At 39.8% G+C, this 17,291-nt stretch overlaps 3 protein-coding genes and 1 pseudogene across 3 annotated transcripts; 3 read left to right on the top strand and 1 right to left on the bottom strand.

The window, feature by feature from the left end:
• Window positions 1–134: 134 nt before the first annotated feature.
• On the bottom strand, window positions 135–5,050 carry LOC145496877 (beta-galactosidase-like). The gene has a single exon (XM_081476647.1). The coding sequence runs from the start codon at window positions 3,824–3,826 to the stop codon at window positions 1,877–1,879; it is 1,950 nt and encodes a 649-aa protein (XP_081332773.1). The 5' UTR covers window positions 3,827–5,050; the 3' UTR covers window positions 135–1,876.
• Window positions 5,051–6,366: 1,316 nt separating this feature from the next.
• LOC145497486 (beta-4C adrenergic receptor-like) lies at window positions 6,367–7,358 on the top strand (annotated as a pseudogene).
• A 4,474-nt stretch (window positions 7,359–11,832) lies between these two features.
• Window positions 11,833–13,048, top strand: LOC145497718 (beta-2 adrenergic receptor-like). Its single transcript, XM_081477553.1, has one exon. It carries the CDS (start codon window positions 11,993–11,995, stop codon window positions 13,001–13,003), a length of 1,011 nt encoding a protein of 336 aa, XP_081333679.1. The 5' UTR covers window positions 11,833–11,992; the 3' UTR covers window positions 13,004–13,048.
• A 580-nt stretch (window positions 13,049–13,628) lies between these two features.
• LOC145496901 (beta-2 adrenergic receptor-like) lies at window positions 13,629–16,294 on the top strand. The gene has a single exon (XM_081476670.1). It carries the CDS (start codon window positions 14,450–14,452, stop codon window positions 15,335–15,337), a length of 888 nt encoding a protein of 295 aa, XP_081332796.1. The 5' UTR covers window positions 13,629–14,449; the 3' UTR covers window positions 15,338–16,294.
• The last annotated feature ends 997 nt before the right edge of the window (window positions 16,295–17,291 follow it).

The raw sequence follows: 17,291 nt of genomic DNA, 5'->3' as shown, positions 1-17,291 counted from the left end.
ACAAAAATAAAATACAATAAAAACCAAATACACCCATCACCTCCCCCTAATCAAGGATACAGAATGATAAGTTTGATCATTTTTGTGAAGATATTTGCTTGGCAAATTTGATGTACATATACAACAAATGCAACTGAGAACAAAGTTCTTTATTCACAACATATTTTCATTCTACATACAATGATGACAAACTATCGTAAAGATTGAAAAAAATAAAAAGACCTCTACAATAACTATTGTCACTTTGTATGAAATAAAACATTGGATAACAATCTTCCATTTCCTTAAGTTAGCAAATTGATTTGCAGTTCCAAAAAATATCCATACTCCCCCCACAGAAGGGATTGGAATTTCCTGGGGGGTGGGGGGTTCTCTTAGACCAAAACATTTAAAGAAATGTATTGAGCTTAATAAAAATTTCCAGAGGGGTGTGGGGCTCTTGGAAAAAAATCCCTTCCATGGTGGGGGTATGGATATTTTCTGGAACAACACAATACTACTTTAGATTAGAAATAGAGCCAATGGAAAACATTTAAGTGGAACATAATTCAGTCAATCCAATCCACAGGGTCAGAGGAGCCAGCTATGGCTCCAACACTGGTGTTTAACTCCACTTTGGTGACTAGGAGTAGAGCTACTCTCCCTGGATGGGTCACTAATCCATCTCAGGTTACTGCCTAAGATTTTCACACTCCTTGGTGGAGGGAGGCACTGTCCAAGTACTATGTCGCCCAAGAACAGAATACAGTGACCCTGGCCAGGTTTAAACCTGGATCTCTCTCAACTGGAAGTCAAATGCACTAGAGCCATCAGGCAGCCACATCTCCTCAACTTGGGGTATGCTTAACACACAAAAATAATGTCACACGACAAAATGGCTCTACAGGTAAAAGTCAATGTGGAATGTGAGTATCTGTAAGGGTTAACCCTGACAATTATTGAAAGCTAACCATTGTCAAGTCAGTGATATTTAGGCTAACCTAAGCACTATTTAGGCTAGCCAGAATGCCATTTCATCATTTTGCCATTTCGTGTATTAAACACACTCCTCCTCTTCAACCATTGACCAAAATGAGTAGCACATTTTCAAATCAAATTCCTACAGTGCGCTGCCACAATAAGCACAGCAAAGTTCTAAAAACTAGAGCAATGACATCTAATTTTGAAGTACAATAACAATAGAGATGCACATGCAACATCTGTCTTCTTCCTATCTCTATATGGGGAGAACTTGCTTACACAGCCTATGGTATTGCAGTCAAATCCCCATAATAAGGAAACTGTATGGACAACAGAAAATGCCCATAAAAGTGGGGAAGATCTGCTTTCAAGATACAGGACCCCAAATGAATGTCCACAAAAGGTGTTATTATACAGTGTTCACAATCTATTTTGAACTTACTCAAATTCAGCTACAGTTTCAAATGACAGTTCAGTTTGCATATGATTTCACTTAAGAGGGAACTTTAAGAATTCTCAAAATGTAGAGAAATGTTGGAAATCATTACTTGAAGGTAATCTAGTTCAGATTCTGAAACGATGCCAAATGTCCTACATAAGATATATCTACAGGGAATCAGGGTGTAGTTGTCAGAATTTAACTTCGTCTAGTCTTGGATTATAAGTTTTGTTGAATACAAATTCCATGCTTCCCGGCTGTCAAACTCATAGCAGGAAGTATGCACCAGATTTTTCCAGTTTACTTTTATAAGGTTATAGCTTGTAATGTAGTAATAATTCTTAACTAGTACTAACTTATGTCATTTTCATGCATCATTCTGCTACAGTTTAGTATGTACAGGGAAAAAAACATCACAGCTTGGCTAGTGATCTTGCCCTTTTCTTTAATGTTTCTCGCCTCCACATTGTAGCTTGTTCAAGCTTCTATCTGACTTCCGTCTATAGGATGTACAGACCCATTGATGGAAGGGGTCGACACAAACTCAACATAGCAGTTTTCAGGAAATTCACAAGGTGCACTATCCAGTTCAAGTAACACCACACTAGCAGGATTCTGGCTGATGGACAGCACATTTGCTGGGACAAACAAGGTGATCTGTGGACCGACTACAGGCCAGTACCGACCCAAGTTAAAGCCATTGACAAATGCTTGCCCTTTACTCCATCCTGGCAGCTGAAGAAATGTGTCATAAGAAGAATTTACCAGAAATTCTCCATGGAAAAAGGAAGGGGCAAAGCTGTCATCCATATTGGATAATTCTGTCTTGTGTTCATCAGAGAGAGGTAAAAAGGAAGAATCTTCTGCGAACAGATTTTCTAAGTTAGTAGGAAAGATCTGCCAGTTCAGCAGCATAGTTCCACTTAAGGTGACATTGCCAAGGATTCCCTTAGCATCAGCAGTCCCTCCATTCAGTCGTCCCATATTCTCCACTAAAATATCTAGCTGTAGAAAGTCTCCAATGACAAGAGGTACCGTTTGGTTTCCTGGATAACCAAACATTGTGGCTTGACGGACTTGGCCAACGTAGATAATTGCCCTGTCACGTAAGAAACCACTGACACTCAAGGTGGCACTAGACTGGTAAAACGAATCAGGAATCTTTGTTCTATAGACAATGAAGCCATAGTTCTGTCCAATCTGTTCCATTGTTAAAGGAAAAGTTGCATTCACAGGACCAAAGGGAAGATACAGTATTGGCAAAGCCTCAAGAAAGGTCTTTATTCGGGACATTTGAACTTTACCATAGGCAAACTTTGTTGTGTTAGCAGGGACTGGCATAATTGGCAACTTCTCATGCTTGGCAATTGTCTCTTTCAGAATGCGAAATTTTGTTGTGGTATCACCAGCTTCTGTCAAAGGTGCATCGTAGTCATAACTGGTTATGCTTGGTAATAAAAAGTGTGCAGATTTGTTGTAACCTGCACCATTCATAAAACCAAAGTTAGTGCCACCTTCATACATGTAAAAGTTCACGGAGGCATTCATAGAAAGGATCTTGTCAAGAGTACTAGCTACCATTGATGCTGGCCGCGTTTGGTGAGGCACACTCCAGCGGTCCAACCAGCCCGGGTAAAACTCGGTATTGACCAGGGGTCCATGGGGGGAGAATTTGCGCATAACTGCAAATGCCTTCGCTGGGTCTGTGCTTGCTCCAAAGTCTACAGTGGCATAAAGTGATGGGATAGTTCCACACTGTAAGTCAGCCTCAGAATCACCGTCTACTGTAAAAAGAATGATGTCGTTGCCAAAATACTGGCGGAATAACTGCTCAAGAAATTTGAGGTAATCATGATCACAGGCGAAGTAAGAACCATATTCGTTCTCAACTTGAACTGATATGATTGGTCCTCCATTAGCGTACAGCAGAGGTTGGAGTTTGGGCAGAAGCACGCCCATCCATGACTGTACATGGGTCGTGTACTGACGATTGTCCATGGATCTTAAGATAATTGAGGTGTTCTTCACCAACCACGGTGGGTAGCCGCCAAACTCCCACTCAGCACAAATGTAAGGACCTGCTCTGACGATCACTAGAAGCCCAAGGCTGTTGGCGAGCTCGATAAAACTCACGACATCTGCATCTCCCTCAAAGTTGTATTGCCCCTGAACTGGTTCGTGGATATTCCAAGCAACGTAAGTCTGCACAGCGTTCAAACCTCCGGCTTTCATTTTCATGAGCCTGTCTTTCCAATAAAAACGAGGAACTCGAAAATAATGAAGGCTCCCGGAAATGTAACGAAATGGCTCTCCATCCTTCAGGAAACAGTCGTTTTTGTAGTCAATGACGAAAGATCGAGATTCCGAGAAACGCACTGCATAAACAAGGGCAAAGAAGAAGAAAAGGTACTTCAGACCGGCAGCCATCGTGCTCTCACAGCAAAGCTTATGAATGTCATGTGATAAATAGACTCGAGGCTCATTGAAATTCGACACCTGTCACACATCATCAGGCAACAGGTCACGCCATGTACTGAACCTTCACGGTCCTTCACGTGCGAGAATAATATGCGTTTATTTCTTAGCCTGCGAACGGGCTCCCGGCGAGCCCGAAAGAAGCTCCTCCTCGATCGCTTCGCTCTCCAGATTCTTCAGATTCACGTTTCGCGCTCGCCGAATTTTTTTCCGTTCTTGCCTTGAGCCTGTTCGCAGGCTATTATTTCTTTGTTTCGTGCGTAGGGGGTCCTTGCTGCTTTGATCTAAATTGGATTATTTTCACCTTTCAAATTAACGTTGCTAGCCTATCCTTGCTCTAGAGTAAAGAGTTATTTTCTGGTAGACTTTCTGCAGACTTGTGTTGAATTTAGTTTTTCCCAAAGCTTTTCAGGTTGGCGTATACTAAAACAACTTTTCCCCAATTATTAAATTCCCTCAGTGTTCCCTTAGATTTCGCCTCCACTGCGGGAAATAATTTTTAATAATTCACGTTAAACCGAAAATATAATACATATACACGTTTTTGTTTGTTCGTTTGTTTGTTTTTGTTTGTTTTTGTTTTTGTTTTGTTTTTTCCAACAGCTTCGCAGTCACTGTATCGACCTCGGCTCTACCAGTCCTTCATAAGCTTGACAGTCACGTGACAGTTTTTTCTTAGCTCAAGTGATGGGTTACCAAATTTCCATAGTTATGGGGCTCCGCTCCGGCTAAAACTATAAATTGGCCGTGTGAACGCAGACGTATTTCCGTAGATAAACGACAGCAGGAAGAACGTCTGCACTTGCAGGCTAGCGTTCAAGGGACTCTTTCTATATTTTGTGACATCTCCATTCCTCCTCTGTGACTGATCCAACTAAAGCCCATCCAACTAATGCTCATGGTGAGCTCATCATGATACAAGCAAAATATTGATTGCACGACACGCAGGCACCCCTTTACACAACTTCCCTTGTTCCTGAATAAAACGCCCTGTTTATAACCAGTATCCTCGAATTCCAACAGTCGCATTTATTTTTCTTCGTTTTGGTTCTTGCATTTTTGCTCGTTTATATGTCTTGGTTGTTTAAAATACTGGGTTACATCTCTATGAACAACAGACATCAACAGTTTTCCATTCATTCCCAGGGTAGCCTGGGAACAAGGCCGAGCTAGCCGAGTGTGGTCTAGAACGAGCGGAAGGGCTTTCTGGTTTTCACTACCGACACGAGCACAAGGTTAAGCGCAAACAAAACAGCTCTTGTTTCACCGTGAAAACGGTTTCAACGCAAGAATAAGCACAATGTGACTCAAGGGCAAGCACAAGGATCAAAATTTTTCCTTTTTTTTCTGCTTGCACTTGTGCCTGCCTTCCGTATGCCATGTGAAAACGAAACACCACATAAGCACAAGGAAATTTACTTCTTGCTTATCTAATCAACAACTAGATCCGTGACCAAATTATACAATATCAGAGGTCTATACAACTGTTATGGACTTTGACTGTTGCGGAATAAAGACCACTGACAAACATTTGCTAAACACGACTCAAACTGAATATCAGGTGGCTCAACACTAAATTTAGCATGCAAATAGACGATAACCTCCATGTGAAAATATGCTCGGATATTTGTCCACGGACATTATCAGTTCAGAAAAGCGCATAGCTCGAGGAAACCTGTGAGCTTTGAGAAACAGATAATGTCCAAGGAATTAAATGAATGCAGTACTGAAAACCCGCGTGTAAGAACCTACATTTTTTTAAGTCTGGCAAGATAGGTTTTTGTATTTTGGGGTAGTAATTGGCAATAAGTAGGTTCTTAATTAGGTTCTTAATTTCTATGAAGGAGATATAGTTGATGATTACCAGAAAAATAAATAAACAGTATTTATTCACAATTGCATTATGATAAGCGTAGCACTACTGGTTATAGAACTCGCGTATATGTAGTCTATGTAGTGTTGCCTCTGTAACAAGAGTTCATAATTTAACTGTAACCTACATATAAGAAACTGATTGATCTCGCTTGGCTCAACAGGTTCTTATATTTTGGGTATTAAAATGGAAATTTCTGCCAGCAGGTTCTTAATCCTCTAGTTCTTACACGCGGGTTTTTACTCTATTTGATGGATTATAATTATCAACATCACTCGGTAACTTATCAGTGGCATATTTATAACATTTACCTTTAAAACATGTGATTCTATCAATTCTAACTGTTTTAAGAGTTTTGATACCATTTCGCTGAAGTCTGTTTTGGGGGATCCCTCAAGAACTTTCAAAACTAGATTGATTAGAAGTTCTTGTCAAAATATATATAAAAAACATTTGCTTGGAACAGTGTTGCGATGAACATCGTCTCTTGTCAATATTCATTTCATGCAAAATAAAAAAAAAAACATCATTAACTGTATTCAACCTGCTTAACATCACATCATCATGTACGAAGGACTGCACGGCAGCTGAACTCCAAACAATTTGTATTTAACTCATACTTCTCTTGTTGTCCTTGACAAACCTAACATGAATATTAGCTGCAGCTTCAACGAAAGACTGGGCAATGCGTCATCCATAGTTCTCTCTCTGTGGCTCTCCCTGACTGGTTTAGCAGCTGTCATTGCAAATGCAGTGGTGCTGTTGTTGTTCTACAAAAACGAGTCTTTACGAACAATTTCAAACCGGTTTTTAGCCTCGTTGTGCGTAGCAGACTTGTTAGTTGGGCTTGTAGTGCACCCTATGTACATAGCTATCAAAGTTCTCGCTCAGCCACGAAAAACTACCATTTTGTTGAAAGTTATTCATATGGTGTGGATTCACTCAACTGCCGCCACAGTATTCAACTTATGTTGTGTTTCTGTTGACCGATTTATTACCATTCGCTTTCCTTTTCGTTATCAGAGCAAAGGTGTTACGCAGTGATTATAATGGTGTGGTTAATCTCACTGTTTCTTCCATTCTACGGGATTTTGGTAGATAATCCGACGATCGTTGAAGATATGTGGCTTTCCTTGTCATTTATTTATTTATTTATTTATTTATTTATTTTGTTCTTCCAATAACTGTTGTCACTTTGTGCCATTTGTGGATTTCAAAATCGTCAGAAAGCAACCTAGAAAAATAAAAAAAGAAAATCTGCAAAACTCTGCCGAAAACAATACTTCGACTCGTGCTATACAAAATTACAAAGCTATCAAAACCATTGGCTTTGCGTTGGTTGTTTTTATTGTTCCATGGATGCCTTCTTTAGTAGCTACTGTTGTGGGCTATCTTACTGCAGCTGACAAATGCCTTGACAATAAACTGGCCTATGTTGTGTGGCCCTGGATTTCAGCAATTAGATTTACATCTTCAGCGATCAACCCGTGGATATACGTCTTCAGAAAAGGAGAGTTTCGCGAAGCATTACGCCGTTACTTTCCTTGGTTTTCGTCGGACCTTACACCAGAATATGCCTTAGAATTAGATGTACACCAGAGAAAAACATAAAATCACAGAATTTTTTTTTATTTTACAGAACTTATTCGCGAGTCTCATCTGAATGTAAATTGCGGCCTATTATCTTATTACATGAAATTTTCGCGACACGTTAATTTCGCAAATTTCGCGATTTATAATAGTAATAGGACTGACTGGAGTCCAGTTCGGTCTGTAATCATAGAAGCAAGCAACAAAATTGGACGACCGCAAGCGGGGTCTAATTTGTTAATCACAAGTATAATTACAGACTAGCCTACGAACAGGCTCCCGGCGAGGACGGAAAAAAAATTCGGCGAGCGTGGAACTGAAGAATTTGGAAAGTGAAGCGATCGGGGCGGGACGGGGGATTCCTCGCTTAGTTCGGGCTCACCGGGAGCCTGTTCGCAGGCTATTACAGACCAGTTACAGACTGAATTGGACGACGCGATGTCTTGTTACCATTTCAATTCCCCACAAAAGTAAAAGTTTCATTTGAAAAATAACTTGTAATAGTCATTTTCAAATATCATAATTAAAACTATGGAGAATAGCTTGCAAAATGGCTGTTAAGTCTCTTTCAAAACAGTCACTGGAGATTAAACCTCCGCAATTTTACAAAGTCAGTCTCTTGCATTGGTTGCTGTGAATAGTGATTGTAATCAATGTTGTGATTGGTGGATTTAGTGGAGAGGACTTAATGTGATTGGCTCATGTAATTATAACTGTTTGATTACACTGTCCGATTACAACTTTGCAGATTAATTAGAGCAAAATACAGCAGTTTATGCACCAATCACATTTGAGGAAATTGCTATTGTTATGATTAAAAAAGAAAATCGCGAAAATAAAGTGACACTAACAAAAAGTGTCGCGAAAAACGCGAAAAATAGGTGACTCAGATCATGTTACTGTTGACATATAGTCCCACCTTTGCGTTTTTGTTAATTCTGACGTTATTGTACTTTTAATAGAGTCGGTTTACTAAATTCAAGGACATGTTAAAGAAACATCGCCGAGGAAATAAATTGTGTGTTTCTCAAAAACGCGAAGTTAAAGTGATTAAAAATACAAAATTTTTGCAAAAACGCGGAATTTAAGTGTCGCGAAATATGCACTCCTCAAAATCACGAAATAAAAAATTTCATATAACAACGCCCTAGCAGGTTATTCTGAGAGGATGACGTTTCGGCTGTTAACTCCACGTCAGATGAAGTAGCATTTCTCTACGTAGCATGGACCGCGATTCTTTCTTTTGTCTCTCTGTTGCTTGTTCTATGAAAACTCAGTCAGCCTGAGTTCTTCGCTCCTGTATCAAGGTTGACAGGCCCCAAGAACTCCCAAGCAGCTGGCTGCCTCCGGCTGCTAACGCTTGAGCTCAATCTCCTGTTTCTTTTAGTTTTCTTCACGGTCTAAAATGCACTCTTAGTCGAGTCTCTTCCTTGTCGTCCAGGCCCCGGTTGTTTAAAACATGAATAATACTACTCACCACTTTTATGTTGTTTGCGCGGATTGCTCGGGCGATAATATGAATAGCCCTGTTTTTACATTGTGTAAAATGGAGGACATAAAAAAATTGAAAGATTGCGCACAAAAAAATTAGTGTTCAACTTTTTCAATATGTGTCGCTGTTGTCATGGATAATTAGTTAGAGACCTCCCGTTTGGTATTTTCGGTGAGAAAAGCAGCAGAGAATTGGAACTTTTAAAAGTGCTTGAAAAGTAACTAAGAAACACTTGTCACTCTACATCTACAATAAGATGTGCTTGTACATCGTATCCAGAACAAGATTCTCAATCGCGACTGGTTCTCCGCGCGCCCATTTGTCACGAAAATGACGTCTTATCCAATTATCTCCAATAACAGGCATCCAATTATGAGAGGCGCGGTGGCCTCATGGTTAGTGCGCTCGTTTCCGGATCGAGCGGTCGGGGTTCGAGCCCTGGCCGGGGACATGGTGTTGTGTTTTTGGGCAAGACACTTTACTTCCACAGTGCCTCTCTCCACGCAGATGTATAAATGGGTACCGGCGAACTTAATGCTGGGGGTAACCCTGCGATGGACTAGCATCCCATCCAGGGGGGAGTAGAAATACTCCTAGTCTCTTCATGCTACAGAAACCGGGATAAGCTCCGACCTGGTGGGCCACTTGGCTCGCATGCAGACTTAACCTTTCTTACCTTACAGGTATCGAATTACAACTTTCAATAGCCAATTCACTCTATGAAACATACCTGCAGGGAATCATGGTAGTCGTAGTCGGGAAAGAAAAGGAATCTTTTACGTCTATGTTAATTCGTTTAGAAAAGTAAATTAACAAAAAAAAAAGCAGAGAACCGCGCGGGATCATTTGAGATGGTGCCTGGTCAAATCTTGGATTCTGATTGATTTACTTTGGTTATCAACCCTCTGAACAAATTTATTCAAGCCAATAATTACTATTATTATTCGTTGCATTTTTTCGTTCTTGTTATTGGCCGAGAGCCTCCCTTGTGACCTGCAAGTAACTGCTACAAATAATGGTCTACGGGTAACATACTGATACATACAGACGCACATACGGTAACATACAGGTTACATACATTGGTTATAAACGAATGCATACAAATGCATAGGAGCAACATACGATATGCGAGCCCGTGCAAGTGCCACACACGCGCGAGTACCACACACATGTGCGTGTGCCACATACATATCTACGCCATACGCGCTCCACACACACAAACAAACCTGAGAGCTGATATGATATGCGACGTTGCGCGTTCAATAAACGCAGGTTACGATAATTGCACACAAGTTCTAACGCGCCCAAATGTCTCATAGAATTATTTTCCTCGAAGTAATAGCATAGTGAAAGCTTCGGGGGGGTGTGCGTGGCGTGTTGTTACAGGGGGGGGATCTTTTCATTTAATGAATTGAACCCCTCTCCCTTTCCTCAAGTGAGGGGTAAAACAGTCTAACTTTCTTTCAAATTTGCAAATTTTGGTTATTCTCTTAACATAAGTACATTTAAAATCCATTTATAACCCGTATGTTACTGTACTTGTCTGTATGTATCCGTATGTTACTCTTATATACGTATGTTTTCGCATGTCACTCTTATGTACTCGTATGTATCCGTGTGTTACTCGTATACACTCCTATGTTACTCGTATGTGTTCGTATGTCACTCTAATGTACTCGTATGTATCCGTGTGTTACTCGTATATACTCGTATGTTACTCGTATGTGTTCGTATGTCACTCTTATCAACTCGTATGTATCCGTGTGTTACTCGTATACACTCGTATGTTCCTCGTACGTGTTCTCATGTCACTCTTATGTACTCGTATGTATCCGTGTGTCAGTCGTATATACTCGTATGTTACTCGTATGTTTTCGCATGTCACTCTTATGTACTCGTATGTATCCATGTGTTACTCGTATATACTCGTATGTTACTACTAGTATGTATTCTAAGTCACTCTTATGTACTCGTATGTATCCGTGTGTCACTCGTGTGTACTCGCATGTTACTCGTATGTATTCGTATGTCACTCTTATGTACTCTTATGTATCCGTGTGTTACTCGTATGCACCCGTATGGTGTTTTAATCACGATCGCGTAAGACCGTCTAAATGTGTTTTGCAACAAATTTTGCGTCATTGTGATCACACTCTTGTGGCGCTCTTGGGTGAAAAATGGCAGATCGCTTTCCTGAATTGTCAAGGAGTGACTTCAATATGAAAAAAAACTATTTAATCGAATGTTAAAACAATTATTGAAATTGGTTATCACAAAATATCGCGATTTGTCAGTGTCTCGAATATCAACAATTTGGCTGAGCCTTCGGCTTTGGCAAATAATTAATCTGCTCGCTACTGACAAATCACGATATTTTGCTCAAATTCGTCCAATAATTGTTAATTATATATTATATGACAAAGCAGACTTGGGGTAAATCTGAACGTTCTGATTGGCTCTTTCAAGGTCGGGATTTTCCCATACGGACCGTTTCCATCATAAGCCGTGTATGTTTTTCTGTTGTTGTTGTTGTTGTTTTCGTGCCAGATAATAAACTACTCACTAACTTAGCTTCCAAGAGATTTACTGGGAAATATTGGCCCTACGTCGTTTTTTTACGGACCCCGCTGCGCCCAGTATGTACTGCCACGACCTAGGCCCAATATTCCCCTGTACCCACCCCCCCCCCCCCCGCCGGTGAAAAATGATGTAGTTACTGCTTAGAAACTATTTCCAAAAGGCCCAGACAATTGTATTGTCGATATACAGTCAAATGCCAGGTGTTAGGAGATTTTATTCAGCCTCAAATTACCCACTAAGTGGATTATTCACAAAATAATTCATAAAATAAACGAGGGTACGACTCCTTGAACCGAGCCAATTGGAAGAAAGCTGGCCAATTAAAACGTCAACTGAGAGCAATGGATGGCGATAGTTTTCGGAGACAGACCAATGATGCTGAAGAATCGAGACGACAGCTATAGGAAATGTTTTCTAAAAATAATAAGGCAAGCTTTCTGTGGGTTTGTCAAGTTAAAACGAAAAGGATAATGGATGTCTTTATTTTCTGGTAAGAGCGGTATAGAAAAGATTGGCAAACTTTGAAGACTCTTCACAATCATTTTCTGAACAATAGGCTGTTGGTTTAGTTAACTTATCAAACATGAATGTGAGCTGCCTCAACGAACGACTGAGCAGTGCCTCATCCATCGTTCTCTCGTTGTGGTTCGCCTCCTCTGGTTTAGCAGCTGTCATTGGAAATGCAGTGGTGCTGTGGTTGTTCTACAAAAACGAGCCTTTACGAACAATGTCAAACCGCTTTTTAGCTTCGTTGTGCGTAGCAGACTTTCTAGTGGGGCTTGTTATAGACCCTGTCTGGATAGCCATTCGATTTGCCACTCAGCCTCAAAGAGCTCACATTTTGAAGCAAGTTATAAACTTGCTGTGGATTCACACAACTGCTGCTACAGTGTTTAACCTATGTTGTGTTTCGGTTGACCGATTTATTGCCATTCGCTTTCCTTTTCGTTATCAGGACATTATAACCAAGCAAAGATGTTACGCAGTGATTATAATGGTGTGGTTAATCTCACTGTTTCTTCCTTTCTCCAGGATTTTGGTTGATAATCGGACCAACGTTGAAAAACTGTGGTTTTCCTTAACATTTATAGTTTTCGTTCTTCCATTAACTGTTGTCACTTTGTGCTATTTCTGGATTTTCAAAGCCGCCAGAAAACAATCCAGAAAGATACGAAGGGAAAGTCATCGCCACTTCCACGAAAGCATTACTCAGCAAAACACCCAAAATTACAAAGCTATCAAAACTATTGGTTTTGTGTTGGGTGTTTTTATTGTTTCATGGATGCCTTCTTTAGTGGTTTCAGTTGTGGATTATGTTACAGCAAGCGACAAGTGCGTTGATCATAAACTAGCCTATGTTGTGTGGCCCTGGATTGAGGCAATCGCATTTACATCATCAGCGATTAACCCGTGGATTTACTGTTTGCGAAATGGAGAGTTTCGAAATTCTTTACGCCTCAATCGTCATCTGTGTTCATGTCTTTTCTCAGGAGATCCAGCAGATCTCAGTCTGAAATCAGATACGAGTAAAATTTCTTGCGCTGTGGTTTATGCTAGCCAGGCATTAGATACGAGACAAAGTTCCGATGCTTAAATGTATTTGGTGTCTGTAAATTAAATGAAATATTCCATTCAGGTGAAAAATCCCGTGTCTCAATCTCCGGCACAGGATTCAAACGATATTGTACGTCTTGTATGTAAATTAATGATTCGTTTCATTTCATTCGTCTAAAACTAGCTTTGTTTTAAAAACTTGTGTTTTACGCTGCTTAATGTTCCTGAAATTAGAAGTTTTGCATGGTTGAGTTACGTGTCGTACAAGATCCTTGGTCGAAGATTTTATCAGGACACTTTTTTCGTTTTTTTTTTGTTTGTTTTGTTTTTGTTTTATCTTTGCTGACCAATTAATTCAAAGACATCTCTCGCAATTATTGGTCAGGCAAACACGAAGAAACAGCTTTCTTCTGAACAGCAAGATGTTTTCTTTTCTACAATGTTTTTGAGACGTAATTAAGCAAAAATAATCCATGAACAGTCCATATTGCAAAATTCAGGCCGCTCAGGGGGCCAAAAATTTATCCCTGAATTATTTTTGCCAAATAATTAATTTGCCATTTATGTTCCCTGTGACAAGCCGACCAGTCAAGTTTTTAGCCTCGTCATCAGTGACTACAGAACGAGCCTCATTTCCCAATCGTCGAAATAGGTAATAGCTCTTCGAATGAGGAGTTAAGTTGTTTCTTTAGAAATAATTCCAAACATTGTTCATTAAAGAGATAATTTTTAGGTGGAATACGTCATTTAACTGACTCACTTCTAGAATAAAACCAGAGGGCCGGAATTTCTATGAAACACCTTGTTTCAGCCAGCCCCGCCAATAAGAGTCATAGGTGCAGGCCAAATCTTACTTTTTTTTTCGCATTTTAATATAATTTTTGGCGTCGTTTTCACTTTAATTTGGGGATCTTTTTACGCCAACATAACAATAATTCTCTGAGCATCTCTATAGGCAAAAACTGTCTGGCTTGTTTCCAACCGCTTGTTAACTATTTGGTTGGTCCACAACACGTCAGTAAAAACTTGAAGTTAAACAAACTGATTTGCACCCGCTAGCATTATATTAACCTGTGAATTATACAAAACTATTTTACTTAAAGCCGCCGACAGGTTATTTCACAGTATGTAGTCAAATGCCAGGTGTTTCGAAGTTTTAGTCAGCCAGCATCACGAAACAGCCGTAGACATAAATCAAAATGTGGCTATTTGAGTCGAGTTACTTCAAAACAGAGAAGTTGACCAATCACGTCGTTAATTCAGAACAATGGATGGGGATCCTTTTCGCTGACAGGCCAATGGCTTTAAGGAAACTGCATGCTATGAAAAAAAACAAGCAATGTAAATGTTAAGATTGTTTGTTCGCCGTTACGGACAAAAAAATAATATTTCTATCTTACACTTAAATCTATTTGTAAGAGTGGCGTTCGCGGGATTGGCAAACTTCGACCACTTCTGGCTTTTCTTTCTCGCAGACTAGCCAAACATGAATATTAGCTGTCTCAACGAGCGACTGAGCATTGCGGCATCCACCATTCTCTCACTATGGCTCTGTTTGTCTGGTTTAGCAGCTGTCATTGGAAATGCAGTGGTGCTGTGGTTGTTCTACAAAAACGAGCCTTTACGAACAATTTCAAACCGCTTTTTGGCCTCCTTGTGCGTAGCAGACTTTCTAGTGGGGCTTGTCATAGACCCTGTCTGGATAGCCATCCGATTTGCCACTCAGCCTCAAAGAACTCACATTTTGAAACAAGTTATAAACTTGCTGTGGATTCACACAACTGCCGCTACAGTGTTTAACCTCTGCTGTGTTTCTGTAGACCGATTTATTGTCATTCGCTTTCCTTTTCGTTATCAGGACATTATAACCAAGCAAAGATGTTACGCAGTGATTATAATAGTGTGGTTGATCTCAGTGTTTCTTCCTTTGTCCAGGATTTTGGTAGATAATCGGACTAACATTGAAAGCCTGTGGTTTTCTTTAACATTTATTACTTTCGTACTTCCAATAACGGTTGTCACCTTGTGCTATTTTGCCATTTTTAAAGCCGCCAGAAAACAAGCAAGCAGAATAAAAAGAGAAAATCTTCAAAACTCCAACGAAATGAACGCTCCTGTTCGTGCTATGCAAAATTGCAAAGCTATCAAAACTATTGGTTTTGTGTTGGGTGTTTTTATTGTTTCATGGATGCCTTCTATAGTGGTTTCAGTTGTAGATTATGTGACAGCAAGCGACAAGTGCGTTGATCATAGACTGGCCTATGTTGTGTGGCCCTGGATTGAGGCAATCGCGCTTACATCATCGGCGATCAACCCGTGGATTTACTGTTTCCGAAATGGAGAGTTTCGCGAAGTTTTTGCACTGCAATTTTGAGTGTCGACCGCCGTGGGTTACCCTGGATTCAAATAGAAATTAGAGAAAAACTATATTGTATTTGTCGTCTGCAAATTAATTAAAAAATTCATTTCGTTTCAAATCCTTGTCAAGTTACCTATTCTCTCGATGACATGCGATGTGTACACAGTCATATAGAGCGGGTTACAATTGTCGTAAGACCAAAACCAAAGTAATCACTCTAGCTAGTCACAAAGCGCACAGACAACACAGTGAACCAATCAAAACTCAGAGTAATTACATGTAGCCAATCGTGTAGGGTAATGATGCGAAACCAATTACTTTTCCACACTGAAATGAAATCCGCTCTTAAGGCTGTCTAAGTATTGTTCGATTCGTTATTGGGGAATTGCTAGTTGAGCTACCGACCGAATAATCTACAATCCTGGTTTGAATATAAAATGTGAAATATAACTACTTCTCTCTCCGAACCGATGACTCGCGCTTAAACTAAAACACACCATTCTTGTCCATCATTGAATTTGGGCATGAGGGGTGTTCTTAAATCCTTAGTATAAATTAACTTGCAAGACTGAGGCTTAATAGATATTTTTTACAAGTTTGTTTCATAGAAAGTGATTGCTGTGCTCACTCGAGGAGGACTAAGAAAAAGATTAACTCGCGTCAACTGTAGATGTTAAATAAATTGGAGTAAAAGCCAACGCAGGCTTTAGATGAAAACTTGATAAATATTACGACGGAATTGAAATGTCCTTTTAGCTGGTGCCAAAGCGATGGCGACGATCCTCGAAACAAATGGTATATAATATTTCAAACTTCAATTTACTCAGTGTAGTTAAGGCATCGCAGCATAATATACATAATTACCATTCCCCCAATAACCCGTAAGAACACAGTATATTTTATTCTCTTCGTCTCCTTGAATTTTCAGTAATCCATTTGATACACTGATCAGAAGAAAACAGGAACGAATATTTTTCTTTATAGGAACGAGTTAAAAAAAATCACAAGGCACACCACTACTTATTTGATCTATGAAGAAATCGCGTAATATTCAGATAAGACGACTAGTAGACCAGTAACATTTTCTTTGTCATCAAATACCAGGTGGATCTAAACTTTATTCAGCGTAAGATTACCCACAGGTGAGGATCGACTCAATTAACCGCACAAATAAATTACTGCGCCAATACTTGAACCTCTTGGAATAAAAAAAAAGACCAATCAAAATGTTGAAAACAATGTATGTCGGTTCTTTTTAGACTTTTTAGTAAACATACAAAACACTTTGAAGAAACCGCGCTCTAATAAAAGTCTGCATCTGCCATCTGCCATCAGCACACGAATTGCTTGTTCACTGGAGTGTTTTGTCTGCCAGTGAGGGGGGCGTGGGAAGAATTGGAACTCTTAATAGGTATGAATAGATTAAATGAATAAGAAATTAAGGACGACTCACTTCTGTAGTGATCGGTCAGCCATTGACAAGGCATCACGTTTTAGATTGTTTAAAATCGATTAACCGCCTTTGATTTCCGCGACAATTTCTAAAGGAGTTCTTAAATTTTTCCACGCAGTCATAATAATATTGCAGATATTAATAATGCAGATCGCATTAGGACAAAATAGAACGTCGTTTCTCTAAAAAAATTTTGTTCCGATAGAACAGATAAACTGCTTCAAGAACAACCTTCAAATTACATGATTTCAGTTTTGTGCTACAGATTTGTTATCTTGGGATCATCCATTCCCGCAATTTCTCAAGAAACAAAGAACTCACCATCTATTTGCGGCCAGTTTGGAATTACCAATCCTTCGGTCATCATTGATGGCGCCTCTATAACTCTGCCGGTCGGCTTGCCACAGAGAATATAAGGTCAAATTAACCATGATGAAATGTATTGAGCGGCACGACTTTAGCAAAACGGAGCGCTTTAAAGATGGACTGCTGGCCTAATTATGCTTTGTAACAAAC

The sequence above is a fragment of the Orbicella franksi genome, chromosome 9 (genome assembly GCF_964199315.1).
Source record: "Orbicella franksi chromosome 9, jaOrbFran1.1, whole genome shotgun sequence".
In the NCBI taxonomy this organism is placed as follows: domain Eukaryota; kingdom Metazoa; phylum Cnidaria; class Anthozoa; order Scleractinia; family Merulinidae; genus Orbicella; species Orbicella franksi.
This window is presented reverse-complemented; position numbering and strand designations above follow the sequence as displayed.

Bases quoted from the DNA above. Each gene is read 5' to 3' on its own strand.
- LOC145496901 (XM_081476670.1), top strand. From the start codon at position 14,450: ATGAATATTAGCTGTCTCAACGAGCGACTGAGCATTGCGGCATCCACC.
- LOC145497718 (XM_081477553.1), top strand. From the start codon at position 11,993: ATGAATGTGAGCTGCCTCAACGAACGACTGAGCAGTGCCTCATCCATC.
- LOC145496877 (XM_081476647.1), bottom strand. From the start codon at position 3,826: ATGGCTGCCGGTCTGAAGTACCTTTTCTTCTTCTTTGCCCTTGTTTAT.